The 21,590-nt window shown below is 44.1% G+C and overlaps 1 protein-coding gene across 2 annotated transcripts in view; it reads left to right on the forward strand.

Moving 5' to 3' along the window:
- Positions 1-21,189, forward strand: part of UXS1 (UDP-glucuronate decarboxylase 1) — a 104,236-nt gene extending 83,047 nt beyond the window's left edge. For both annotated transcript variants that reach the window (XM_090281859.1, XM_090281860.1), the window contains exons 10-15: positions 3,566-3,685; positions 9,879-9,922; positions 13,212-13,272; positions 15,571-15,628; positions 17,555-17,658; positions 20,467-21,189. In XM_090281859.1, coding sequence (XP_090137985.1) covers positions 3,566-3,685; positions 9,879-9,922; positions 13,212-13,272; positions 15,571-15,628; positions 17,555-17,658; positions 20,467-20,598 — 519 coding nt within the window. In that variant the 3' untranslated portion in view covers positions 20,599-21,189. The remainder of the gene's footprint in view (positions 1-3,565; positions 3,686-9,878; positions 9,923-13,211; positions 13,273-15,570; positions 15,629-17,554; positions 17,659-20,466) is intronic.
- Positions 21,190-21,590: the final 401 nt, after the last annotated feature.

Genomic DNA, 21,590 nt, shown 5'->3' on the forward strand with positions numbered 1-21,590 from the left:
GGTTTGCAGTGGCTTGAGACAGTGGTGATGTCCAAGGAGTGGGCACATTTTAAGAGAACTTCAGAGGGAGAACCATTTAAGCCCTGATGGTATCATTTCTGTCCTTGGGGAGGGAGGAAGCGCTGTCCTGTCACCCCCAACCCCTCGCCCCTCCTGGCTGTGATAAATGAGGAAAAGAGGCATTCTGATGCCAGCTTACTCATCTGGGGTTGTATATTAATTGCAGTGTAGTCACTGTTTGCAAAGCCCAGTCATTTAAGTGATTTTAGGCACCTGGTGGAAATGTTGCTGAGGTACTTTACACAAGGTCACAATTATGCTACAATTTAGTGTAATCAGGGAATGAGAACGAAGTTCAAGGGCACATAACAGGTTTAGAACCGTCACTTGGAGATAGATAGGAATGATGACAGTTTCAAAGTGGATTCACATATTTTCTTTTAATTCCTGTAATGGAGGCATGTGGATATTGTTGTCCCCATTCCAAAGATTAGGATCTTAAATCTGAGAAAACTCAAGTGACTTCCCAGGAATTTGCAGCTAGTGAGTGACAGGTCTTTGATGACTTCCTCTAGTTATCCAGCCTCCCAGCCCTGGGCCTCCCCCAGTGCCTCTCTTGTGCATTCCATGTGCTGTTTACCTGGCTGCTTAAAGTTTTCACCCGTGGGGCACTTGGAACATCCTTCCTCTCAAGTTTCCGCTGCTTTCATGCCAATGTAACTCACACTTGCAGGAGTTATGCTGGTCCTTGATAAGAACCTCTTGCTGCTTGGAGGCATAAATGAATGAGTTGTGTTTCCACACATGGGATGAAACCACAAACACAAAATGCAACCCAGCCATGCTTAATGACTCAGCTGTCCTGCCATGTGTGTGCAGAGGCAGCCCAGGACTCTGTCCATGGCAGTTGGTGTTGAATGGGAGTCAGCAGTTTGTGTTGCTTACTGGTCCTTCAAAGGAGGCTCTCCTTTAAAAGAGGCATGGTGGCCTGGTGACATTTCCTGTTTTTTTGTTTTTTTTTTATCATGGGTAGCAGGCTTCGGGTCACTGGCCCTTTCCTCAGGTCTGAGATGGGGAATCATTATACCTTTCTCCAAGATGTGGGTGCCCACTGGACCACCACCATGAGCAGCGTGTGGGTACCTGCTGACTGTCCACCATCCAGCATGGGCCACTGCAGGATTCCGGAGGCTGAGTGTCAGGCGGCTGATGGACTGTGCATGCTGAATTCTTAGCTTTGTGTCCTGATGTTATGTAGAAAGAACCAGTGCATGAGGAGTGCAGTTCTACATCGAGGGAGCCTTGGTTCATATTGACTTGATTTAGAAGGTGAGGCTTAATATGGAGCTAGTCTTTTTGGTGTAAACTGGGCTTGAGAGCCAGAGTTCTTGAAACAGCACTGTGGCTATTTCTCTTTGCAGCTGCACCTGTCTCGGGGTGTTGTCCTGTGTCTCCTAAGGTGACAATCCAAATAGTAAAATCAAAACAAGCAGGCTCATTTATGGGCTGGCCAAGCAGTATCTGAAGAACGCTTCTTTGTTTAACAAGGCCATGTTCTAGAATGTTATTCCTGAGGAAAGGGAGGGTCAAGAGGACAAAAGTGTTAGATTCGCTGCAGTCCTCACATACCCATTGATCTTCCCTCCTGCCAGGCATGTGGATTTGACTAAAGATTTGCTAAGGTTTTTCTAGACTCTTCCTAGAATAAAGTCATATTTATCCACTTATAATTCTTTCCTCATCTTAACAATTAAATGCAAGTAGATACTTTTGAGTTATTTTCTATTGAGATCAACATTTGTTTTTCCTTCCTTCCTCCCTCCCTCCATTGAAAAAGAAATTCTCTTGTTTAGTTCAGTAGAGAAAAGGGTTGATTTCAAATTCCTGGACCAAGTATCTTAGTCCTAAGAATCTGAAAAGTCACGTGAAAGCATTATAATGTGTTGCTGGGAGGAGTTAGCAAAAATATAGTGCTTTGGTTTCTAAAAGTTAAGTCTGTGCTGGGTTCATTATTCCCAACCATTTCCTGTCTCAGCCCATGTGGAAACTGCGTACCAGGGGCGTCATGAGGCTGCTCGTAGGCAGAGGTGGCCAACTGGGTGTCTGTCCTCTTTGAGGCCTAACGTGGGCCCTTGGGACGCTGCAGCTGATTGCTTTTCACTCACTGTACTGGGGGCAGGATTCTCTGCACAGGCCCAGTTAGCCAGGGGTCCGTTTGGTTCCCAGTTTGTGCCAGATCTGAGATGGTAAAATGAGAGTGAGAGAGAGGGGGAAGGAGAGAGGGAGCAAAACTGTTTCAATTAGTAGTGACAATGGCAACTAATATATGCCACCACTGAGCTTGTGCTAAGGGCAGTAGAGGCTTAATTTTTATAACATCCCTCTAAGGAAAGTACTGTTTCTCTCTCAATTTTACTGTGACTGAGAGAGGGTTAAGCAGCGGGCTGGTTGAGCCATGGAGCTGGGTGGCACATGGGCCCAGGTTCTCATGCCACCACCCTACCTGCTTCAGATGCTCAAATATATGTCTGTACTCTGATGACTCCAACAGATTAGAAGCACATAGGCTGGGAAAGTCCACTAATTCAGAGTTTGTGTTAAAACATTTAACTTTTGGCCCTGGCCTCTATGGCTCAGTTGGTTGGAGCGTCGTCCTATACACCAAAAGGTTGCAGAGGTTCGGTCCCCGGTCGGGACACATGCAAGAGGCAACTGCTTAGTGTTTCTCTCCCTCCCTTTCCCTCAAATCAGTGAGCATGTCCTGAGGTAAGGATTTAAGAAAAAAAATTTTTGTATGCATGAAAAAGCAGTCTGTGAAATTAATAATTAAATAAGATAGTTAAAGAAATCTTTTAGGGTTTAAGAAATATACTTTCATGATTACATACTTTAAAATATGCTTTCCTGATTGCAAAAAAAATACATAGAAGACAACAAATGTTTATAGTCCCACCACCTAGAGAGAGTGTTTCACACCATGTTGGTGTGCATCTTTCCAGGCTGTTCAGCTAATAGCTGCTATTGGTGCCATGTTGTCTTTAGTTTGTGGGTGGAACAGACTGCGGTGTAGGCAGAGTGCAGCTCTTTAAGAATGTGTATATGTTCCTTTCCTAAGATAAAGTGCTCCTTTTTCTTCAAATCAGCTGTTAAACATTCACTGACATTTAAGTCTCTATTAGTGATACATTTGCAAAAAGTAATATGTGAGAAAAGTGATAAAAGAATGAGCGCAGCGTGATCCCATTTGAAAAACAGATATTTACTGGGGAAAAATGTATATAAACATGTTAGTGTTGTTCAGGTGTTCTACCAAAGTGTTAATACTGGTTGCCTTTTGGTAGTGAGATTTAGGACATGTTGGACTTTCTTTGGTATAACTTTGTAGTGTTCAGGTTTGTTTACAGTAAGCACATTGCATACAGTAAAAACAAAACAGCTGTTTTTGTTTTAGAATGAAAAGCAGGACGTTTTCTGACATGTTTTCTGTGCAGGACACTGGAAATGCCAAAGCATCCATGCAGACTGCAGAATGAAACACATCTCACTTCCTCTGCTCCTGTTCCAGGAAGGCGTAGAAGTGCGAGTGGCAAGAATCTTCAACACGTTTGGGCCGCGCATGCACATGAACGACGGGCGGGTGGTCAGCAACTTCATCCTGCAGGCGCTCCAGGGGGAGCCGCTCACAGTAAGTGGCAGCCCCAGTGGCCCAAAAACAGAACAAAACAAAACAAATTCGGGAACCCCCCCCAAATGATTAAGTGCACACTAATTCAGGGAGTCACATTCCTGAAGCTGCCACTTGGTGTTTCTGTATGTCCCTGCCATCGGGAGTGGAGGCACATGCGTAGAATCCAGGGAGGAGTGACTCGTGTAACTAGGGTCACCTTGCTTTCAGAGTCTGCAGGTAACACTGAGCCAGGGGCCGCAGGCGTGGTCCACGCTACCCAGGCCTCAGGGCCTGTCTGCCTGTGCTGCTCAGCCTGCAAAGACCTTTCCCGAGTTTTCTTGTCCTGCCGGCTGTAGCCAGGGGTGTATCTAGACTCAGTGTTCCTCAGGTGGCTGAGAAATGGAGATGTGTCCGGGTCAATTGCAGCGGTTGTCTCAGCAGTGCTGAGAAGCAGTCCCTCTGCCGGTGGCTCTCCACCCGGGAGGCTTCTGGAGCCTAGTGGCCTCCTGGTGTTCTGGGGTCAGTGGTTCAAGTGCATGGTGAGAATCAGGCCGCACTGCTCAGTACCCTGACACCCCCGTGGGGTCAGTGTGTGCTGCTTGTTCCACACATGTCCCCACTGTCCCCTTTCGCCTCCCTTGGGGAGGAGCGCCCTCAGCCTGCTCTGCCAGGGCGTTTGCTGATTAATTCAGTTGGTTTTCTTCAGTTTTGCCGAATCCTCAGTGCTCTGCCTCTCTTCACGCACCTCTTTCCTCCCGCCTTTCCCATTCCTCTTCCTGCCTCCCTGCCTCCGCTGCTTTGCTCTTCACCCCGTGGCCTTCTGTGAGAGCTCCGTGTGCAGTGGGTCTCCAGACTAGAGGAGCGTCTTGGTTCTCCAAATATTCTACAGCATAATTTGCTTATCAGCTGAGTGTATTCCAGGGGAAAAATTAATAGCTGTGTAAGCATACCAGTTTGTCCATTCGTATATTCGTCTCTCCCTTTCTCTACCAATCTCCCAATAGAGAAAATTAGTTACTGTTTCTGTTCTTTGATCTTTATTCACTCATTTATTGCTCACAACAAATCTATGGGGTAAGGTGATGTTACTCTTCCTTGTTAACGGGATTGGGAGACGGAAGCACAGAGGTTAGATAAATTGTCCAAGCCTATATGGCCAAATGGTGGCAGCTGTGTTTGAACCCAGAGCCTCTGTTCCTAATCACTATTCTTCATGGTGTTCAGCTGCTCTTAGATGTGTTTGCTGTACCACTACCAATTTAGAATAAAAAGCTTTGACAATTTAGAACCAGGGCAAGACACATTTTCCAGGTTAGTTTTGCATCATACATGATAGGGGAGAGGAGAACTCAGACCCCAGCCTGAAGAGCAGATGCCCCCAGCCCACTGTCCTACCTTCACGCTCAGTAAGCACCAGCTCCATCTGTGCCTTGGTGTCTGAGGACAGGCACTCTGTGGTCACACTCAGTCCTCTCTCCCTCACACGGTACATCGTCAGATCCACCAGCACATCCTAGTGGCCTTTTCCCTAAGAAGATCCAGATACTGACTCACCTCTTCTCCCACTGCCCCTGGCCCATGCCTCCGTGCACCCCTATTTTACTGCTGTGGCCGCTTAACTTCTCATTGTCCTGTCAAGTGCTCTCAACCCAGCAGCCAGAGGGAGCCCTGAAAGAGAGGTCAGAAGCTGCAGATGGCTTTTCATCTCGCCTTCCCTGCACAATCAGCCTCACCCTCACTCTGGTCCTGCCTCTCCTGGGAGTGCTTTTCTTCCAGGCCATCTCCCCTTTCAGCCATCATCTCATTTGGGCAGCCTTCTGGATCATTGTGCATATAGTGGCACCCACCTGTCACTGTGCCCCTCCTCACCATGCTTTTCGTTGTTTCCATTGCACTTAATCACCAACTGAAACATTAAGTTTCCAGCCCCCCAGTTCCCTGTTTGATACCAGGAACTTTGGGTCACCCATGTCTGTGTCCCTGCCTTTGGGAGAGCACACGTCTGTGTCCCTGCCCCTGGACAAGCACACAGGTGGCCGGGATAGTGTGGTTGAATTAATGAAGTGGGTTCTAGTGGCTGCTTTTCTTTGTGGTGAGCACAAGCAGCTCAGTGACTTGTTCTGGAAGCTGTGGTTGTTGTGTTTCTATGAGGTGTTGCTCGTTCTCATTCCCTGTGCCCTTCTCCCTGTTGCACTGGACCCTTCGGACCAGCTGCTCTTTTGGGAATTCCTCACTGTCGGGGACACTCCTAGTGCCTTTTCAGCCACTGCCCTCAGTAACTCTCCTCACATCACAAGATCAGAGCTGCTTTCTTTGCAGAGCAAAAACTGTTCAAAGCCTGCCGAGAAAGAACTTAATGATTTATTATCTTCTGGGCAGCAGCCAGGGCCCAAGTGTCTGGTGGGGGAGAGCAAGTCGCCTGCGTGCCCCAGGAGTGCACCTTTTGTGACAGAGGTAGTAACTTGTGTGTCGTGTCTGTGCTGTGCAAGCTTCTGGGCCAGTGACAGAGCAGAAGGATGGCTGCTGTCATACAGGACTACACTGAGTCCAGAACATGCCAGGTTTAGTCTTCTGGGCACTTTCTGTGGCAGGAGGACCCAGGGACGCCTCTCAGATGTGTTTGTTTCCTCTGTCACACAGTATTCTATTTCCCTTCCACTGAAGGGAAGGGAAGTCCTGGATTTCATCCTTTCCTGTTCAGCTGAGGCAGCATCTCTTGCTTTTGTCACAGGCTTCTATGGAGAAATCACGATTCTCTCCATCCAGCCCATCTTTGGGAACGCTTTGTTTATTAAGCAAGGAGAAGGAGGTGTGTCTGTTCTCGTTCCATTTCTCATGTTTCCAACAAGTCATTTCTAAGCCTAAAGACCTTTTCACGGGTAGTAGGGAACACCTTGATACCTTGTTTTCTTTTTTCCAATCTGGGTTAGTGTAGTAACTTACCTTCCAGCTTTTTTTTTTGGAAGCCCCTGTTGTCTTATCCCTAGGCAGATTTCATTCCTTCTCTGCGTCTTAGTGTCGAGTCACTGCCAGATTGGATGCTTGTTAGGGTAACTTGGGAGTACAGGTGCACCTCGGGGGTACCGTGGGGTCAGTTTCCTAGTGTGTATTAAAGTTATATTTACACTACATGTAGTCCATTAAGTTTGCATTATATCTAAAAGAAAACAATGTACATACCTTAATTTAAAAATATTGTTAAAAAATGCTAACCATCATCTGTACTTTCAGCGACTCCTGATCATTTTGCTGGTGGAGGGCCTTGCCTCAGTGCTAATGGCTGCTGATTGATAAGGGAGGTGTTTGTTAAAGGTTGGGGTGCTTGTGGTAATTTCTTCAATAAGACAACAATGAAGTTTGCCGCATTCATTGGCTCTTCCTTTCGTGAATGATTGCTCTGTAGCATGTGGATATTGTTGGATGACATTTACCCAAGGTAGAACTTCTTTCAAAATTGGGAGTCAGTTCTCTCACACCCTACTGCTATTTTATCAACTAAGTTTATGCAATATTCTCAATCCTTTGCTGCCATTCAACACACTTCACAGCATCTTCTCCAGGAGCAATTCTTCATCTATTAAGATTTTATCATGAGATTACAGCAATTCAGTAACTTCTTCAGGCTCCACTTCTAATTCTGATTCTCTTGCTATTTCCACCACATCTACAGTTATTTCCTCTACTGAAGTCTTGAACCCCTCAGAGTCATACATGAGGGTTGGAATCAACTGCTTTCGAATTTCTGTTGATGAAGATATTTTGACCTCTTCTCGCAAATCACAAATTTTCTTAATGGCATCTAGAATGGTGAATCCTTTCCAGAGATTCTCAATTTACTTTCACAAGATCCATCAGAAGAATCACTGTGTATGGCAGCTATAGCCTTAAAAAATGTATTTCTTAAATAATAAGGCTTGAAAGTCAGAATTACTCCTTGATCTGTGGACTGCAGAATGGATGTGTTAGCAGGTATGAGAGCAACACTAATCTCATTGTTTATCTCCATCAGAGCTCTTGGGTGACTGGGTGCGCTATCAGTGAGCAGTGATATTTTGAAAGGAATCTTTTTTTTTTCTGAGCAACAAGTCTCAACAGTGGGCTTAAAATATTTAGTAAACCATGTTGTAAACAGGTATGCTGTCATCTAGACTTTGTTGTTCCATTTATATAGCATGGGCAGAGTAGTTTTAGCATCATTTTTAAGGGCTGTAGGATTTTTGGAATGGTAAATGAGCTTTAGTTACAGTCACCAGCTTCATTAGTTCCTAACAGGAGAGTCAGCCTATCCTTTGAGGTTTTGGAGCCAGTCATTAATTCCTCTCCAGCTATAAAAGTCCTAGGTGTCATCTTTTTTCCATACAAGGGGGGACCCAAAAATAACTGGAAATTATTTATAAAAATTGTGTACTTATTCTTATATGTTTAAGCTTTAGTCACCTTCAAAGTACTCTCCATTTGATGCAATACACTGACCAAGACTTTTCTCCGCTGTTCAAAACAGTTTTGAACTTGCTGATTTTGATTCCTTTTAGTGCTTCTGTTGTTTTTTGTTTCACCTCTTCCACATTGGCAAAACATTTCCCTTTGAGGACTTTTTTCATCCAGGGAAACAGAAAAACGTCACTTGGGGTGAGATTGGGTGAATAGGGAGGGTGGGGCAGAAGGGGTTGGGCTATATTTGTCAAAAACTGCTGAACACTCAGCACGGTGTGGGCAGGTGTGCTTGTAAATAACCCTTCATAAAATGGGCAAATGTGTTGAAAGAGTATTCAGAAAAATTCATTGAATCCGAAGGTAGCCTCTCACAGCACCAGGTGGTACACTGATACAGATGGGTTCCTAGAACACTCACCTAGCGGGGAAAGCCTGTATTTGTATTACAAGGGGATAATTCCGGCTGTTTCATCTACATTGACAGTCTGTTGTTTAGTGGAGCCACCTTTGTTAATTGTCTTTTGGAGAGCTTGCTGCAGCTTCTACATCCGCACTGGCTGCTTCGCCTTGCACTTTTATGTTACAGGTATGGCTTTTTTCCTTAAACCTCATGAATCAGCCTGTGCTAGCTTCATATGTTTCTTCACTTTATCAATTAACTGTGCCGCCTTATAGGTGCAGTTCATGGTGCCCCAAAGCAATTATAATATTAATATCAAAGAGCACTAATCACCAAAACAAATATAATAATAACGAAAAGTTTGAAATATTGCAAGAATTACCAAAATGTAACACAGAGACACAAAGTAACAAATAATGTTGGAAAAAATGGTGCTTGATAGACTTGCTTGATGAAGGGTTGCCACAGACCTTCCATTTGTAAAACAGAAACAAAAACAGTATCTATAAAGCACAGTGAAATGAAGTACTGTCTGTATATTGCTAAGTTCTACCAGTCATATCATAGAAGCAGCCCAGAAAATATTGTGTTGAATTCAGTTCAGAAAGTTTAGAAAATGGATGAGTGTGGTTTGGGTGGAGCTGGCTTATTAAGTTTATTAAGCTTAAATTTGTTTTGAAGAGATTTTAGTTCTTAGTTCAGTTAAAACACTAACGTGCAGACTCCATTCAGAGGAGGGTTTGATTCTGCTGTGCCTCTTGACTGTATTCAGCTTGCAGATGAGAAGATAGATTCACAGATGTGAATTTTTTCAGGACAGCCCGGATGTGGCAGATTTAGGGTTTGAATCTGGGTCTATGTAATTTTATTTTATTTTTTATTTTTTTAAATTTAACTTTTTGGGATGACATTGGTTCATGAAACCGCATAGATTTCCAGTGTACAACTCAATAAAACGTCATCTGCACACTGCAAACAAATGGAGCATGAGACCCCTCCCTCCCACCACTTGTTCTCTATCCAGAGTCTTCTGGGTGGTTCTCAACCTTGGCCAACATTAGAATGACCTAGTGAACAAGTTGTAAAAATGCCAGGCTGCTGGGCTCTCGGCAGAGGTTCTGTGGCTTGGTCTTATGGAGCACCCTGCTCTCCTGATGGGCGGCAGGTGAGAAGTACTAAGTGCTTGTTGGATCCTGTCCCAGAACCTGACATAGCACCTGTCATGTCATAGGACTGATGAAAGCTGACTCCTGGCACTGTCTTTGAGGAAAACTTTATATGTGTAAATACACACATGCATAAGTATTTCTGTCACCTCACCATCGGGCATAATTTTGAAGCACACATTGTGAGGCCTGACTGTCGGTTTCCTCCTAGGTGTACGGATCCGGATCGCAGACCAGGGCTTTCCAGTACGTCAGGTAAGATAGCTGGGCTGGCTGCGTGCAGTCTGGCCTTCGCGGTGATTGCAGCAAGGCTGCTGTGGACCAAACAGGCAGTGTCTGTGTTTCACAGTAATGGCCTTCACAACTCTTAACAGCATGACTTGGTGCAAAATTCATTTTAATTTTAAAATGGGAAAGTTCTTTTATTTCTTTATTTAAAGTTAAAAGTTTGACATGCGCGTCAGTGACTTACGACTCACATGCTAATCCTTTACTGCCACCTAGTGTTCTGTAGTTAAACTTGCCCAACTTGAATTAATTTGATTTCAGTTCATGCCAGCTTAACATTTGGCCTTAAACATCCAACAAACTTATAGATCCTGAAATCTAACCCATTTTACACATGGCTTTCTGGGGTGGGTGAGACTGTCTTCATTAAGGCAAAGATGAGATAGTTTTCTGCTGTTGTTGAAGTTTGTACCAAAACTAAATGTCTCACATGGTAATTTTCATTGTCTTCTTGGTATCGTAGTTTTTTTGTTGGTCAGTTCAGTTGGTGACTAATTTTAAAAATGCAGTTTGGGTTCAGAGAGAAGAGTTACCATATAAACAATTACATAGTCCCAAATAATTTTCTACGTGACATAGTTGCTGAGAATTCTTCGTAAATTTGTGGTGTTTGAAATTGTAAAATCTATTTCTGTATATCTTCACTTTTCACTGCAAACACCTGGAATGCCTATCAGCCAGAAAATGCTATTCCTTGTGTCTTGAGGCCATCTCAGGGTTGCTGTAGGGATGAAGAGGTGGCAGTGGAGGTGCAAGTCTGGGCAGCCCCCCAGCCCTACCTCAGCTAAGTGATCACATAGACTTTTGTCTGATGATGTGAAGGTCTAGGATAGAAGTCTCTTTGAGAAATGGAACTGCCAGAAGAAGAAGAAAAACTTTAAAATAACCAGTGTAGATTTATCCTGAAAGTGTTTGTTGTTTGTGAATTTTCACTTTTAGTCCAAAAGAGAGCTCTGATTAGACAAACATAACGAGTGTTGTTCCCTCCCCACTCCCAACCCCCACCACTCATGAGTGTCCTGTCCAGCAGGACAAAAAGCCTGGGAGTGCATAATGGGCTCACTTTGTGCCCCAGGTATTTTAAGAAAGGATTTAACCAGGAAATGGCAGTTGCCCCTCCCTTATCCTGTTTTCATTTCAAAGCACTTAACCCAGGCACCATGTGCTCAGAGAAAAGGATCATGGCACATTTCTGTATGGTAACCATACTAATTGGACTTCTGTGTATTGAGTACCATCTTTTCATAATAATATATTCTCACCCCACTCTCCTTCAACACTCCCCACCCCATCTGTACTCTTTCTTGGGGGATCTCGCACTCTGCAATTACACTGAACTTCCTGAAGCCCCTCCCTCATCAGTGGTGCTTCACGCTTCTCCAGCTGTAACACCCTGGACACAGTAAAAAGGAAGTCAGTCAGAACCCATTCTTACTATCCTCATTTCAAAGGCATCAGATACAAAACTCATTGAAAATAATCTCAGATACTTCTTTTTCTTGGTGATTAAAATATTTTATTAACAATTTGTAGTTATTGAAGACTCAGCTGAGAGTTAACCCACCAAAGTTTTGCTACTTTTAATAAGCTATTTTTAGACACTGAGAATCTTTTTACTCCACAATTTAAAATGTGCAGTATCTGAATCTGTCATTACTGTACTAAATCAACTGTTTCTAAAATTCAGGATTGCCTTGAAACAGTATTTTACGTTCCTGAGGTCTAGGTCATGCACATTGACATCCAGATGTGACTGTGTGTGGTACTTGCATCGGTCAAGTTCCGTTCTCATCCACATAACAAAGGCATGCCATATTTTTTTTAAGTCACTTTGTCAAAATGACACTTTTAAAGAGCTTCAGGTTAAATGAGTGTGATCTGTGCAATTTGGACCTTAAAAGTTGCCAGTTTATTCCATAAATGATGCATGACCCACCCCTTCCACTCCCTGATTGAGTTTGATTGCATAACAGTCAGTCATCTTCCAGCTTAACCTGGACCCCGGCTTCTCCCAGTTTCAGAGTTAAAAAGGAATGTGGACTATTGAATGGCAGTTTTTAATGTCTTTTTACAAATGCAGAGACATATGCGTAAGAGAATGTGCTGTGATGTCATAATCACTGCCATAGTGATGAAGTGACCTTTTGTCAGTTTCTAGAAAAGACAGATCATCCAAAATCAGCTGTTATTTGCATTTGTGCTTGACTTTGTGAGAACAGAACAGACTTAAGGCATGTTCACACAAAAATACCCATTTGTTGTAAACAAAAACCTAGAGGATAGTTTCTTTTTTAAATACCCCACCAAAAATTGTTTTTCAATGAAAAAGAAAGAAAAAACTGAGGTTTTCTTTTGCAGTTTTACCATAGTATCCTGCTCCTTTCTGGTAATGACTGAGGAGGAGGAGGGAGAGGTTTCCAAACAGACTTAATTTGGACCACTAAAATGAACTTTAAAAGTTTTCAAAACTATAGTTGATGAAAATAGACTTAGAGAAAGTACTTGTGTATAGCAGTGAGGTGTCATTTTTATGAAGTAACTTTTCTTTAACAGAGCCACACTTTAAAGCTTCTGAAAATAAGAAACCTTGGTAAGCGAACATTTGCTTACTTATCTTCACCTTCATGGCCCAGTCAGTCACTATTCATTTGAAGCATCCAGGTGCCTCTTAACCGTTTCATACGAGGTGTTTTGGGCGGGGGTTGCTGAATTGAAGGTTGAGGGAGTTGAGAGAGTGTTAGGTTTATTTCAATGCTTAGTGTTGTTGGTTTTATCTGTGCCTTGCCTGTGTGGGAATTATATAATGGGAGTTTGTTCATTTCAGTGGCTCTTTTTAAAAAAAAAATTATCTGTTTTCATATGGGCCAACTACTTGGGTTCCCATGTCACATGGACTTTCAGCAGAAACTTGTATCAACTCCATCCTTTTTGGATGTGTGCCTGTTTTAATTTATTTTTATTTTGTAATTGTTAAAGGATTTCAGAAATTTACAAAAGTAGAGCACTCAACCCCATCGCTCAGCTTCCATCCTGTTAGCCACCTACATCTCATCTACTGAAAGCAGATTCCACAGGTCCTGTCATTTCATCCATAAGTACTTCAGCATTCTCAACATCCTCTTATTTGCAGGATTTTATTTTGACATCCAGTTTTCCATTTGGGTTTTGGTTTTCTTCTGGGAGGTAGCTTGTGTCTGATATCAGCACTTGCGTGCTGGGCAGAAGGCACCTGAGCCGGCCTTCCCTTCTCTCCTAGTGACCTGGTGAATGGCCTGGTGGCTCTCATGAACAGCAACGTCAGCAGCCCTGTCAACCTGGTGAGTAGGTCCTCTCCCCCCACTATCCCAGAATAGGTCACAGGCTCGCTCATACTTAGTGAAGCCATGAAAAGCATCAGGTTTTGCTTTATTTGCTATGACACACTTAGGGCATGCATGTTGCTGAATGCTAAAGAGGAAAAAACACAAAGTAAAACCAAGTAAGATATTATAAAGAAGTAAAATGTCTGCAAGACATGGATGAATAATGTAATTAACACTAAACCAACTCTGTCCACCTACAAACTCGTAAACCCTTTCGGTGATGGGAGATGGGCATTTTTATGTGCATCCCCTTCTCCGTCATTTAACATACATCTGTATGAGACTTGATTAAATGAGACTTTAGAAGAGGGAGGTGGTTAAGAAAGTTTTCCAGTTACCTCTGTAATTCAGCTGCACAGACCGCCTTCGTGCTTCTACATCGCTTTCTGCAGTCCCAGGATCTCTGTTTCAGGACTGTACGGTGGTTTTCCCTGGCCTTGACCACAGCTAGTGCTGGTGAACTCACTTTCCCAAAAGAAAACATTCTGTCTTTGGCCAGTTCTGGCAGACAGAAAGTTTTTTCTTACATTTTGGAGTAAAGTGTCATTCTCTGTCTGCCTGTTTGCTGGCTGGCCTTCTCTGTGTGCAGGTCCATTCAGAGCTGGTTGGTGCCTCTGCAGTATAATAGCTTTCTAAGGACTTCAAGGTCAAGGTCATACCCCCCAAGTCTTCTCCTCTCCAGCTCTTTCAGCCAGAGTTCATGTCACACTGGAGTCCTCTTACTCTTTTGGTCATTGTCTTCTGAATGGGTTTTTCCCTATCTCATTGAAATGTGAGGTGTCCACTGTAGACTACCCAGCATTCAAGATGTTCTGCTTCTATTGATGGCAACTGACATGAGAGCCCCTGTGTTCCCTAGGGAGCCCCTTTAGCACTGCCTCACCTTGACAATGTCACCTTGGTGAAGTCTGTTTCAGGTGCTTCTCCCAAATTACCTCTCATTTCCTACAGTGTTTTAGAGCAGGTGTGGCCATGCCTGCTTATTTCTTGGAAACCAGTTAATTCAAAAGCCTTTCCTTGTACTTTTCTTTGTAGCCAGCAATCTTAAGCATGTTCCATAGCATTCATTTTTCACTGAGTTGGGATTTGGGTTCTTACCAAATAGGAAAGAATAGTCCCTGTAGAGGTCATTCCCTTGTTGAACTGTTGACCTGCTCATGGGTATGGTTGGCTGCGAGCACCCAGCCAGTATTTCTTTGATGCACTTTGGAAGAAACATGCAATGAAAAAGAGAATGAGATGTGTTGTGAGGCTCAGTTTATTTCAGGCATTTACTGACCTGACACTTTGTGAAGGACCCTCCACCCTTGTGTTCCCTCTGCATGCCCCTCAGATTGTGTGGGTCCTCAGTCATCTATTTTTCTTTAGATACCATGTTCCTCCTTTGCTCTTTTTGAGAGGTTTTTGAACAAGGAAATTTGGGAACTCAGTCTCTAATAGAAACTTCTTTTCCTTAAAATATGAAGACTGCTAATACTCCTGATAAAGATAGGGCCGCTTTCTCCTGGACTCCCATCACTCCTCTATACTACTCAGCCCTTCCTTTGTGCTCATAATTAAGCCCAGAGTCCCTCCCTGCCTCTCTTACCTTCCAGCTTAAGACTGCACTAGGAAACTGGTAATGAAAAGGATTTAGGATGTATAACTGCCAGACTTTATGGTGGTCTCTTATGATGAGGAGCAGCACATCAGAGTGGGAATTTGGGAAGGGAAAGGGGGCAGCTTCAAAGCCCCCCAAAGTCAGCTTACTTTATAAACTGCATCATGTCTTTCCTGCCAACTTGCCTAGAGCCCTCACCTGTGGTGCGTTTTATTTCTGTCGTGGCTTTTATATGCAAGTTTGCAAGTCCTTTATTACTTAAGTTCACACAGTGCACCCAGACAAAAAGAAATCATCTTAGAGCTAATTTTGCAGAATTCAACTTTTGTGCAAAATGACACTGCAGTTAGATATGGAAGTTGTCTGTCACAGTAACTTAGTCAGAGAATGTGTGTTCACATTACTCTTAACCTTGCCAAAGGGTGTTCTTATACCTGATGTCTAGAGGACAACGGTGAAGTTCAGCACTCTGTCACGTTGAGTAGCTATTGTCTGGAACAATTAAGCACCAGTGAAACATGAGGCAGGAGCCTGAGGACTTCTGGAGACACCAGGGTTGGCCTGTGTTGAAGACCTGCATGTGTGAGGGTGGGGTGGGGGGTGGTGTTTGTTGTTGCAGTTACACTTATAACCAGAACCTGTTTCTTCCTTAGGGGAACCCAGAAGAACACACAATCTTAGAATTTGCTCAGTTAATTAAAACCCTTGTTGGTAAGTAGGACAAACATCTTCCTGAATGAAACTGCACTTATCCTGTCAGTTAAAATATCTTGACTGGAAAATGTATAATTAATACAAGCGAATTGAATTGGATAAAAAGCAGAACTCTATCAGGGACACTTAATTGTTTTCTGAATCTTTAATTAAGAAATGGAAAGATAGAGACCAAGGTGAGCGGGGAAGGTGTGTTTTCGTTCACCTTCATAATTGCAGGTCTTTGTGGAGCGGGAAGTATAACTTTGTTCCCAGTGCTTGAGACCTGATGATGTTTAATCATCCTGCTCAGTTGACAACTGTTTGATTTTCCAACACTGGCGGTGGCGAGTGTAGACTTTCAGAGTGCAGGGGAGAGCCACACCAGCTGTGTTTCTGACAGAATCTGTGTGCAGGGTCATGTTCTGTGTTCAGCCCTGTGACCAGCCTGCCGTGAAGCGTGGAGGCAGCGTAGACACTGAGTGGCCCCGTCAAGGGTCTGCCTTTCAGCCATAAGAAGTCTGTGATTCTCCAGCCAGCTCTTGAGTAGCAGACATGGCCTGGGGGTCCCCTCTGTCTCATCATTAGAGTGAAGCTCTGGGAAATCCAGTTCTTGTGGAGGTGTTTGTTTTCCAGGGTTGATTGAGAAATTTGAGTTAAGACAAAACCATATTGGACTGTAGTTGGCTAGACTGGGAATGAACGTGATGTAGGATGCTCTGAAGTGGCTGTCACACCCTACCCTTAGCTGGGTGGATTCTTCAGGGTTCTCCTTCCTGGCATTGAGCTGTCATCTACCAGCATTGTTCCGATCCACTCTGGACAGCTGGGCTGATGAGGAGTGATCCTACTGAGACATAAAAGGCAGCATCCTATGGCTGCTACAGCCTCCACTAGGGTCCATTTCCTCATCTTTTTTACTGAGAGTCTGTCCCTGCCACTGTGAGGAAGGGATGTGCTCTGATAATAGCTAGTGTGGCACTGAGACTACTATCCAGAGTGAGGCATGGGGCCAGCATCTTCAGCATTATCCAGGCACATGTTAGAAATGCAGGATCACACACCGCACCCATGTCTCCTGGATTAGAATCTGCGTTTTGACAAGATCCTCAGGTGATCGATCTGCATGTTGAAGTTTGAGAAGTGCTGGCCTAAAGCCTGAGTGGGCGTCAATGTAACCGCCATGCTTCTGTGAATAGCTGTGAGACACACCACCCCAAACCACAGGGGCTGTGGGCAGCGGCTCCGCAATGGGGCTCGCCTCCACTGCGGGCTTTTCTCAGCGCCTGGCCGATGGTCACAGTGTGGCGTCGTTCTCCTGGCCAGCAGGATCTGGGCCCAGCCAGGGCCTGAACAAGCCAGGCTCTCTGTCCTTTTGCATGCCCTGTCTCCAGCAGGGGAGCTGGACATCTTTCGTGTTGAATCAGGGCTCGCTCCTGCAGGCACCCAAGTTAGGCATCAGCCCGGAACTGGTCTAGTCATTCCCCTTGCACTCTACTGGTTAAGTGAGTTAAAGACCAGCCTGATTCCAGGCAAGGACCTTCTCAGGGCATGAGCACCAGGTGATCAGTGGGGGCAGCACTGTCACAGATGACTGCACACCACCTCTAACCACACACCACATTTGCCATTTCGGAGTCGTGCCCGATGGCACACCTGTTGTGTTAGCTGATGGTAGGTGGTATGCCTTGGAGTGGACAGTGCAGGGCCGGCCCTCGAGTTTCACTCAGGCCCATAAAGGCAGAGTAGCCTGCCGCTTAGCAAGCTTTTGAGGGAACAGAAGTCTTGGGCAGCTGAATGACTCCAGGAGAGATGCATCACGCAACCTGTACCCTATTCACTGCAGAGATGGGATTTTACTTTGACATATCAAGCAAAACATCCTATCCCTAGTGGTTTGTGATGCTCTCTTACCTTTTCTTTTCTTTTTTTTAAAAAACTCAGGTAGTGGAAGTGAAATTCAGTTTCTCTCCGAAGCACAGGATGACCCGCAGAAAAGAAAACCAGACATCAAAAAAGCAAAGTTGATGCTAGGGTGGGAGCCTGTGGTAAGTGTGGGGGAGTTGTTGTCTTGGGAAGAAAGGCCTACCGTGTCCCGCACCCATGTCCTCACAGGCACTGACCATTGTTGAGTAGCCCCTGGTGTAGCAAGGTAGTGTTGAGCATCTGGGCAGCCCAGGTGTAGGGTTTTCTTCAGGTCATTACATGCTTCTCACACTGTGCGTCTCATTCTCTGTTCCTGGGGAAACGGCCTGGGCCTACTGAGGTCTGTGCTTTCAGAAAATCTCACACACATCTTCACCCGTGAAAGCAGCATTGAGGGTGATAGCTCCATGCGCTACAGGCCTCGTGTAGCTATGGGTGACCTGCCAGTCTTCACATGGCCCTGGCTGTCTTTGCATGCGCAGGGCTGGGCGAGGTTGCTGCCAACCATGTCGGGTGTAAAGCAAGTCCCATGGGTCCCACCCAGATGGGACACCAGATTGGAAGTGTGGGGGATGGAAGGTGAGGAAAAAGGTGGACCTCCTTAGTCTAATTTAAGGGTGGACAGTTGTGCTTAGACTAAGACTCTTGTGGTCTGCAAGAAGCTGCAGAGTCCTCCCTCAGTCTAGAATGCCCATCCTCTTAGGCTGTGTGTCCCCAGGGCTGCTGCATTTTTGTCCTTAAGGTCTCAGTTCAGAGGCCATCTCCTTAGAGATGCCTTCCTGGGCAACCACATCTCCAGGACCAACCTCACCCCTTTACCATCTGTCACGTCTCTGCCACTCCCTCTTTGCTTCTCTGCTTCACCTTCCTTCTCTGCGCACCACCCCCACCCGTGGGCCTTGCTAAAATGTGCTCTCCTTGAGGAGAGAGACATGTGGCTCATGCACAGCAGCAGCCGCAGCAGTTCCTGCAGACCCTAGCACACAGCAGGTGCTCGGTAAATGTAGAGCCATCATCACGTGGCCCTGTTGGTTGCAGCTCCTCCATGTCAGGCCACAGACACAGAGAGGAGGGGCACAGTCCACAGCTGTTTCCCTTTAGAAGGTGAATGTAGTAGGGAATGTTAGGGAGGAAAAATAATTCTCCCTCTACCTTCTGAGTTGTCAGCCGTGACTACAGTAATAAAAGACAGATTAACAAGAGAAAAACAAGTTTATCAACATGCATCCCTCATGTATACATGGGAGAGGCCTTTTAGGGCAGAGTAAAGGATTTTTAAGAAAGATGAATGAGCCCTTGCCCGATGGCTCAGTTGGTTGGAGTGTTGTCCTATAAACCAAAAGGTTGCAGGTTCAGGAAAGAAAGAAAAAAAGAAAAGGGAGGGTAGGGAAGGGCCTTTAAAAGAATAGATGGGGGATTAGTGATAGTTTGTGACACAGTTTATCTGGTGAAACTGTCCTCTCCTATAATAAGTCAATCCTCCCTGGTTGATGAAGCTCCCTGGGAGGGATTTATGAGAATCGAGTTCTTTTGGAGGATTTGTGTTTAGGCAGAAAAGGGAAATTCAGAGAAAGTCTCTCTTTCCCTGCATTTTCTGTTTTTTCAAGTGCCTACAGCTCAAAATCATCAATGTGCCAAAGTGGCAGATTTGGGGTGGCATATCCTAAACCCCTACAGTTATATTTTGGGGTGATATATTCTGCTGCCCTTCAGAGACCTAGAGAACTAAGTGAGTAGAAATGTAGAATGTTGGACCTTACAGAGGTATGAGAGTCCAGTCCTGTCCGTAGTTTATCCTGTCATCTACAAGTCTAAGTCATCTGAAGGCCACAGAAATTGGTTGAATGAAGTAAAAATGTGATCGTGGCCTATTTTAACAACATCTGATCAATAACAATACCAGCTGTACAGAACAAGTTACAGCAAGCACAGGTCTTCATGTTTGGAAGGAATTTGTCACGGGGCCCTTTGTAAGTAGAACTATGTTTTTAAACAAAATGTTTTAAGAAAAATTAAATGCACATTCGCTACATAGTACTATTGCTCCTAACTTATGTGAAGTATGTGTACTGTGGATATTTTTGTCTGGAGTTAAATGTATAATATTCTAACATTCTTGGAATATAAGGCAACTACTGCTAGTTTCTCTTCCTACTAGTTTAATTCATACAAAAATTTTGAGAAATCTTATCCAGAGAAGCTTTTAGTCATACCTATCTTAATCTTCTTATGTGTGTCTGTTTTTAACAACTTTGTTGAGATTGCCATACAGCAAACTGCTCATACTTAAAATGTACAATTTGATAAATTTGACATGAAACCATCTCCACCAAGATAACAGCTATATCCTCTCCCCTGCAGTTTAGGTGCCCCTAGGTAATGCCTACCTCCCAGTTCTCCCTTTGTTTTTTTAGTCGGCAGCTGATGATTTCTGTTTCCTGTTTCCAAGTTAAGATTACTTAAACATCACTGTCAGACTCAGCCTCTTAGGTCAGTGAAGGTGAAAGTACAAAAGATCAATGTTCCGTGGGAGAATGAGGTATGTGGATCAGGTACAGATGCTTCCTATAGCATCCCCACCCCACCCCCCACCCGGGGAGGGGTAGGTGCATCTGCGCCTTATTTTAAAAGTGATCTTTGTGATTGTTTCCAACTGGAGTAGACACCAAACCTGCAAGAAGTCATTCAGATCTCTGGGGGTTTAAAGCTTGTTTTGTATCAGTCTGGAGTAGAATTTGTCAGATTTCCCAGGGCATTCTGAAGGGCGCTTGGAAAAGATGACTGACTTCTCCCAGTCAGCCCTATTTCCATTGTGACCCATAAGTTGTTCTGTGACCTCAAGTTGGCACTTCTTCCTGTGAAGCCTGGGACAGTCTGTTGTTTTGTTCAGTAGCCACCTAGTCTCTCATTCTCACTTCCTCTTTAAACAGGTCCCATTGGAGGAAGGTTTAAACAAAGCAATTCACTACTTCCGGAAAGAACTTGAGTACCAGGCAAATAATCAATATATCCCCAAACCAAAGCCTGCAAGAATAAAAAAAGGACGGACGCGCCATAACTGAAAACCTTCTTGGGACTGAGACTCCCTGTTTCACACTGATGGGATGTATTTTTTCTTTTTTCTTTTTCTTAAAGAGAGACTTAAACAGGTGTCATGAAGAACAAACTGGAATTTTATTCTGAACCTTGCTTTAAAGAAATGGATGTGCCTACAAACTCCCCTCAAAAACCTACAAATTTTGCCTTGCACTTTTTAAATTTGTCTTTTTATGTAAAATAGCATAGATGCATCTCTGCGTATTTTCAAGCTTTTTATCCTGCTGTGAGAGCATATGTTGTGACTGTCGTTGACAGTTTTATTTACTGGTTTCTTTGTGAAGCTGAAAAGGAACATTAAATGGGGTGAAAATGCCAATTTTATTTATAAAAGTGGTACCTATAAATGAGACATTTTACTATGCATAAAGAAAAAAAATAACAGTATTGTCAGGTGGATGGCACACCGGCATTTATTCTTGGGGTGGATGAAAAAATTCTGTTTGAGAGCTTTATGTTTCTTTTAATTCAGAATTTTTCCAAGGTCCAGTTTTTAGTTGCAAACTTGACTTTGAAATATTTCTGTTGGTTCTCATGATCAAGGATATTTGAAATCACTACTGTGTTGTGCTGCATATTTGGGGTGGGGTTGGGTGGGGTGGGGGACAAAGTTGAGGTATTCTTGGTTACAGTGGTTAAATATGCTATTTTAATAAAATATTGAAACTCACTTTCAGTTTTAAAGGTTGGCTGGCTTTCTGCTTTCAGAAAAATATTGGAGAATTTAATTTTAAAAATTCTGAAAACATCCATTTTGATATAATATGTAATTTGATAGAAGATGGCGGAGGGGAGGCTGCGCTTTCAGGCTCCCGAGACCTGTCTGTAGTTTGGACTAATTGCAGACAGAACATCTCAGTGAGCAGCTGGACACTGGCAGGAGTCGAGCCTTGGCACTGCTGGATTAGAGAAAAACCATCTGGGAACAACCTATTTAGTGTGGATAGCGGAGGAAAAA

This window comes from Furipterus horrens, unplaced genomic scaffold, assembly GCF_987537825.1.
Source record: "Furipterus horrens unplaced genomic scaffold, mFurHor1.1.pri manual_scaffold_6, whole genome shotgun sequence".
Lineage (NCBI taxonomy): Eukaryota > Metazoa > Chordata > Mammalia > Chiroptera > Furipteridae > Furipterus > Furipterus horrens.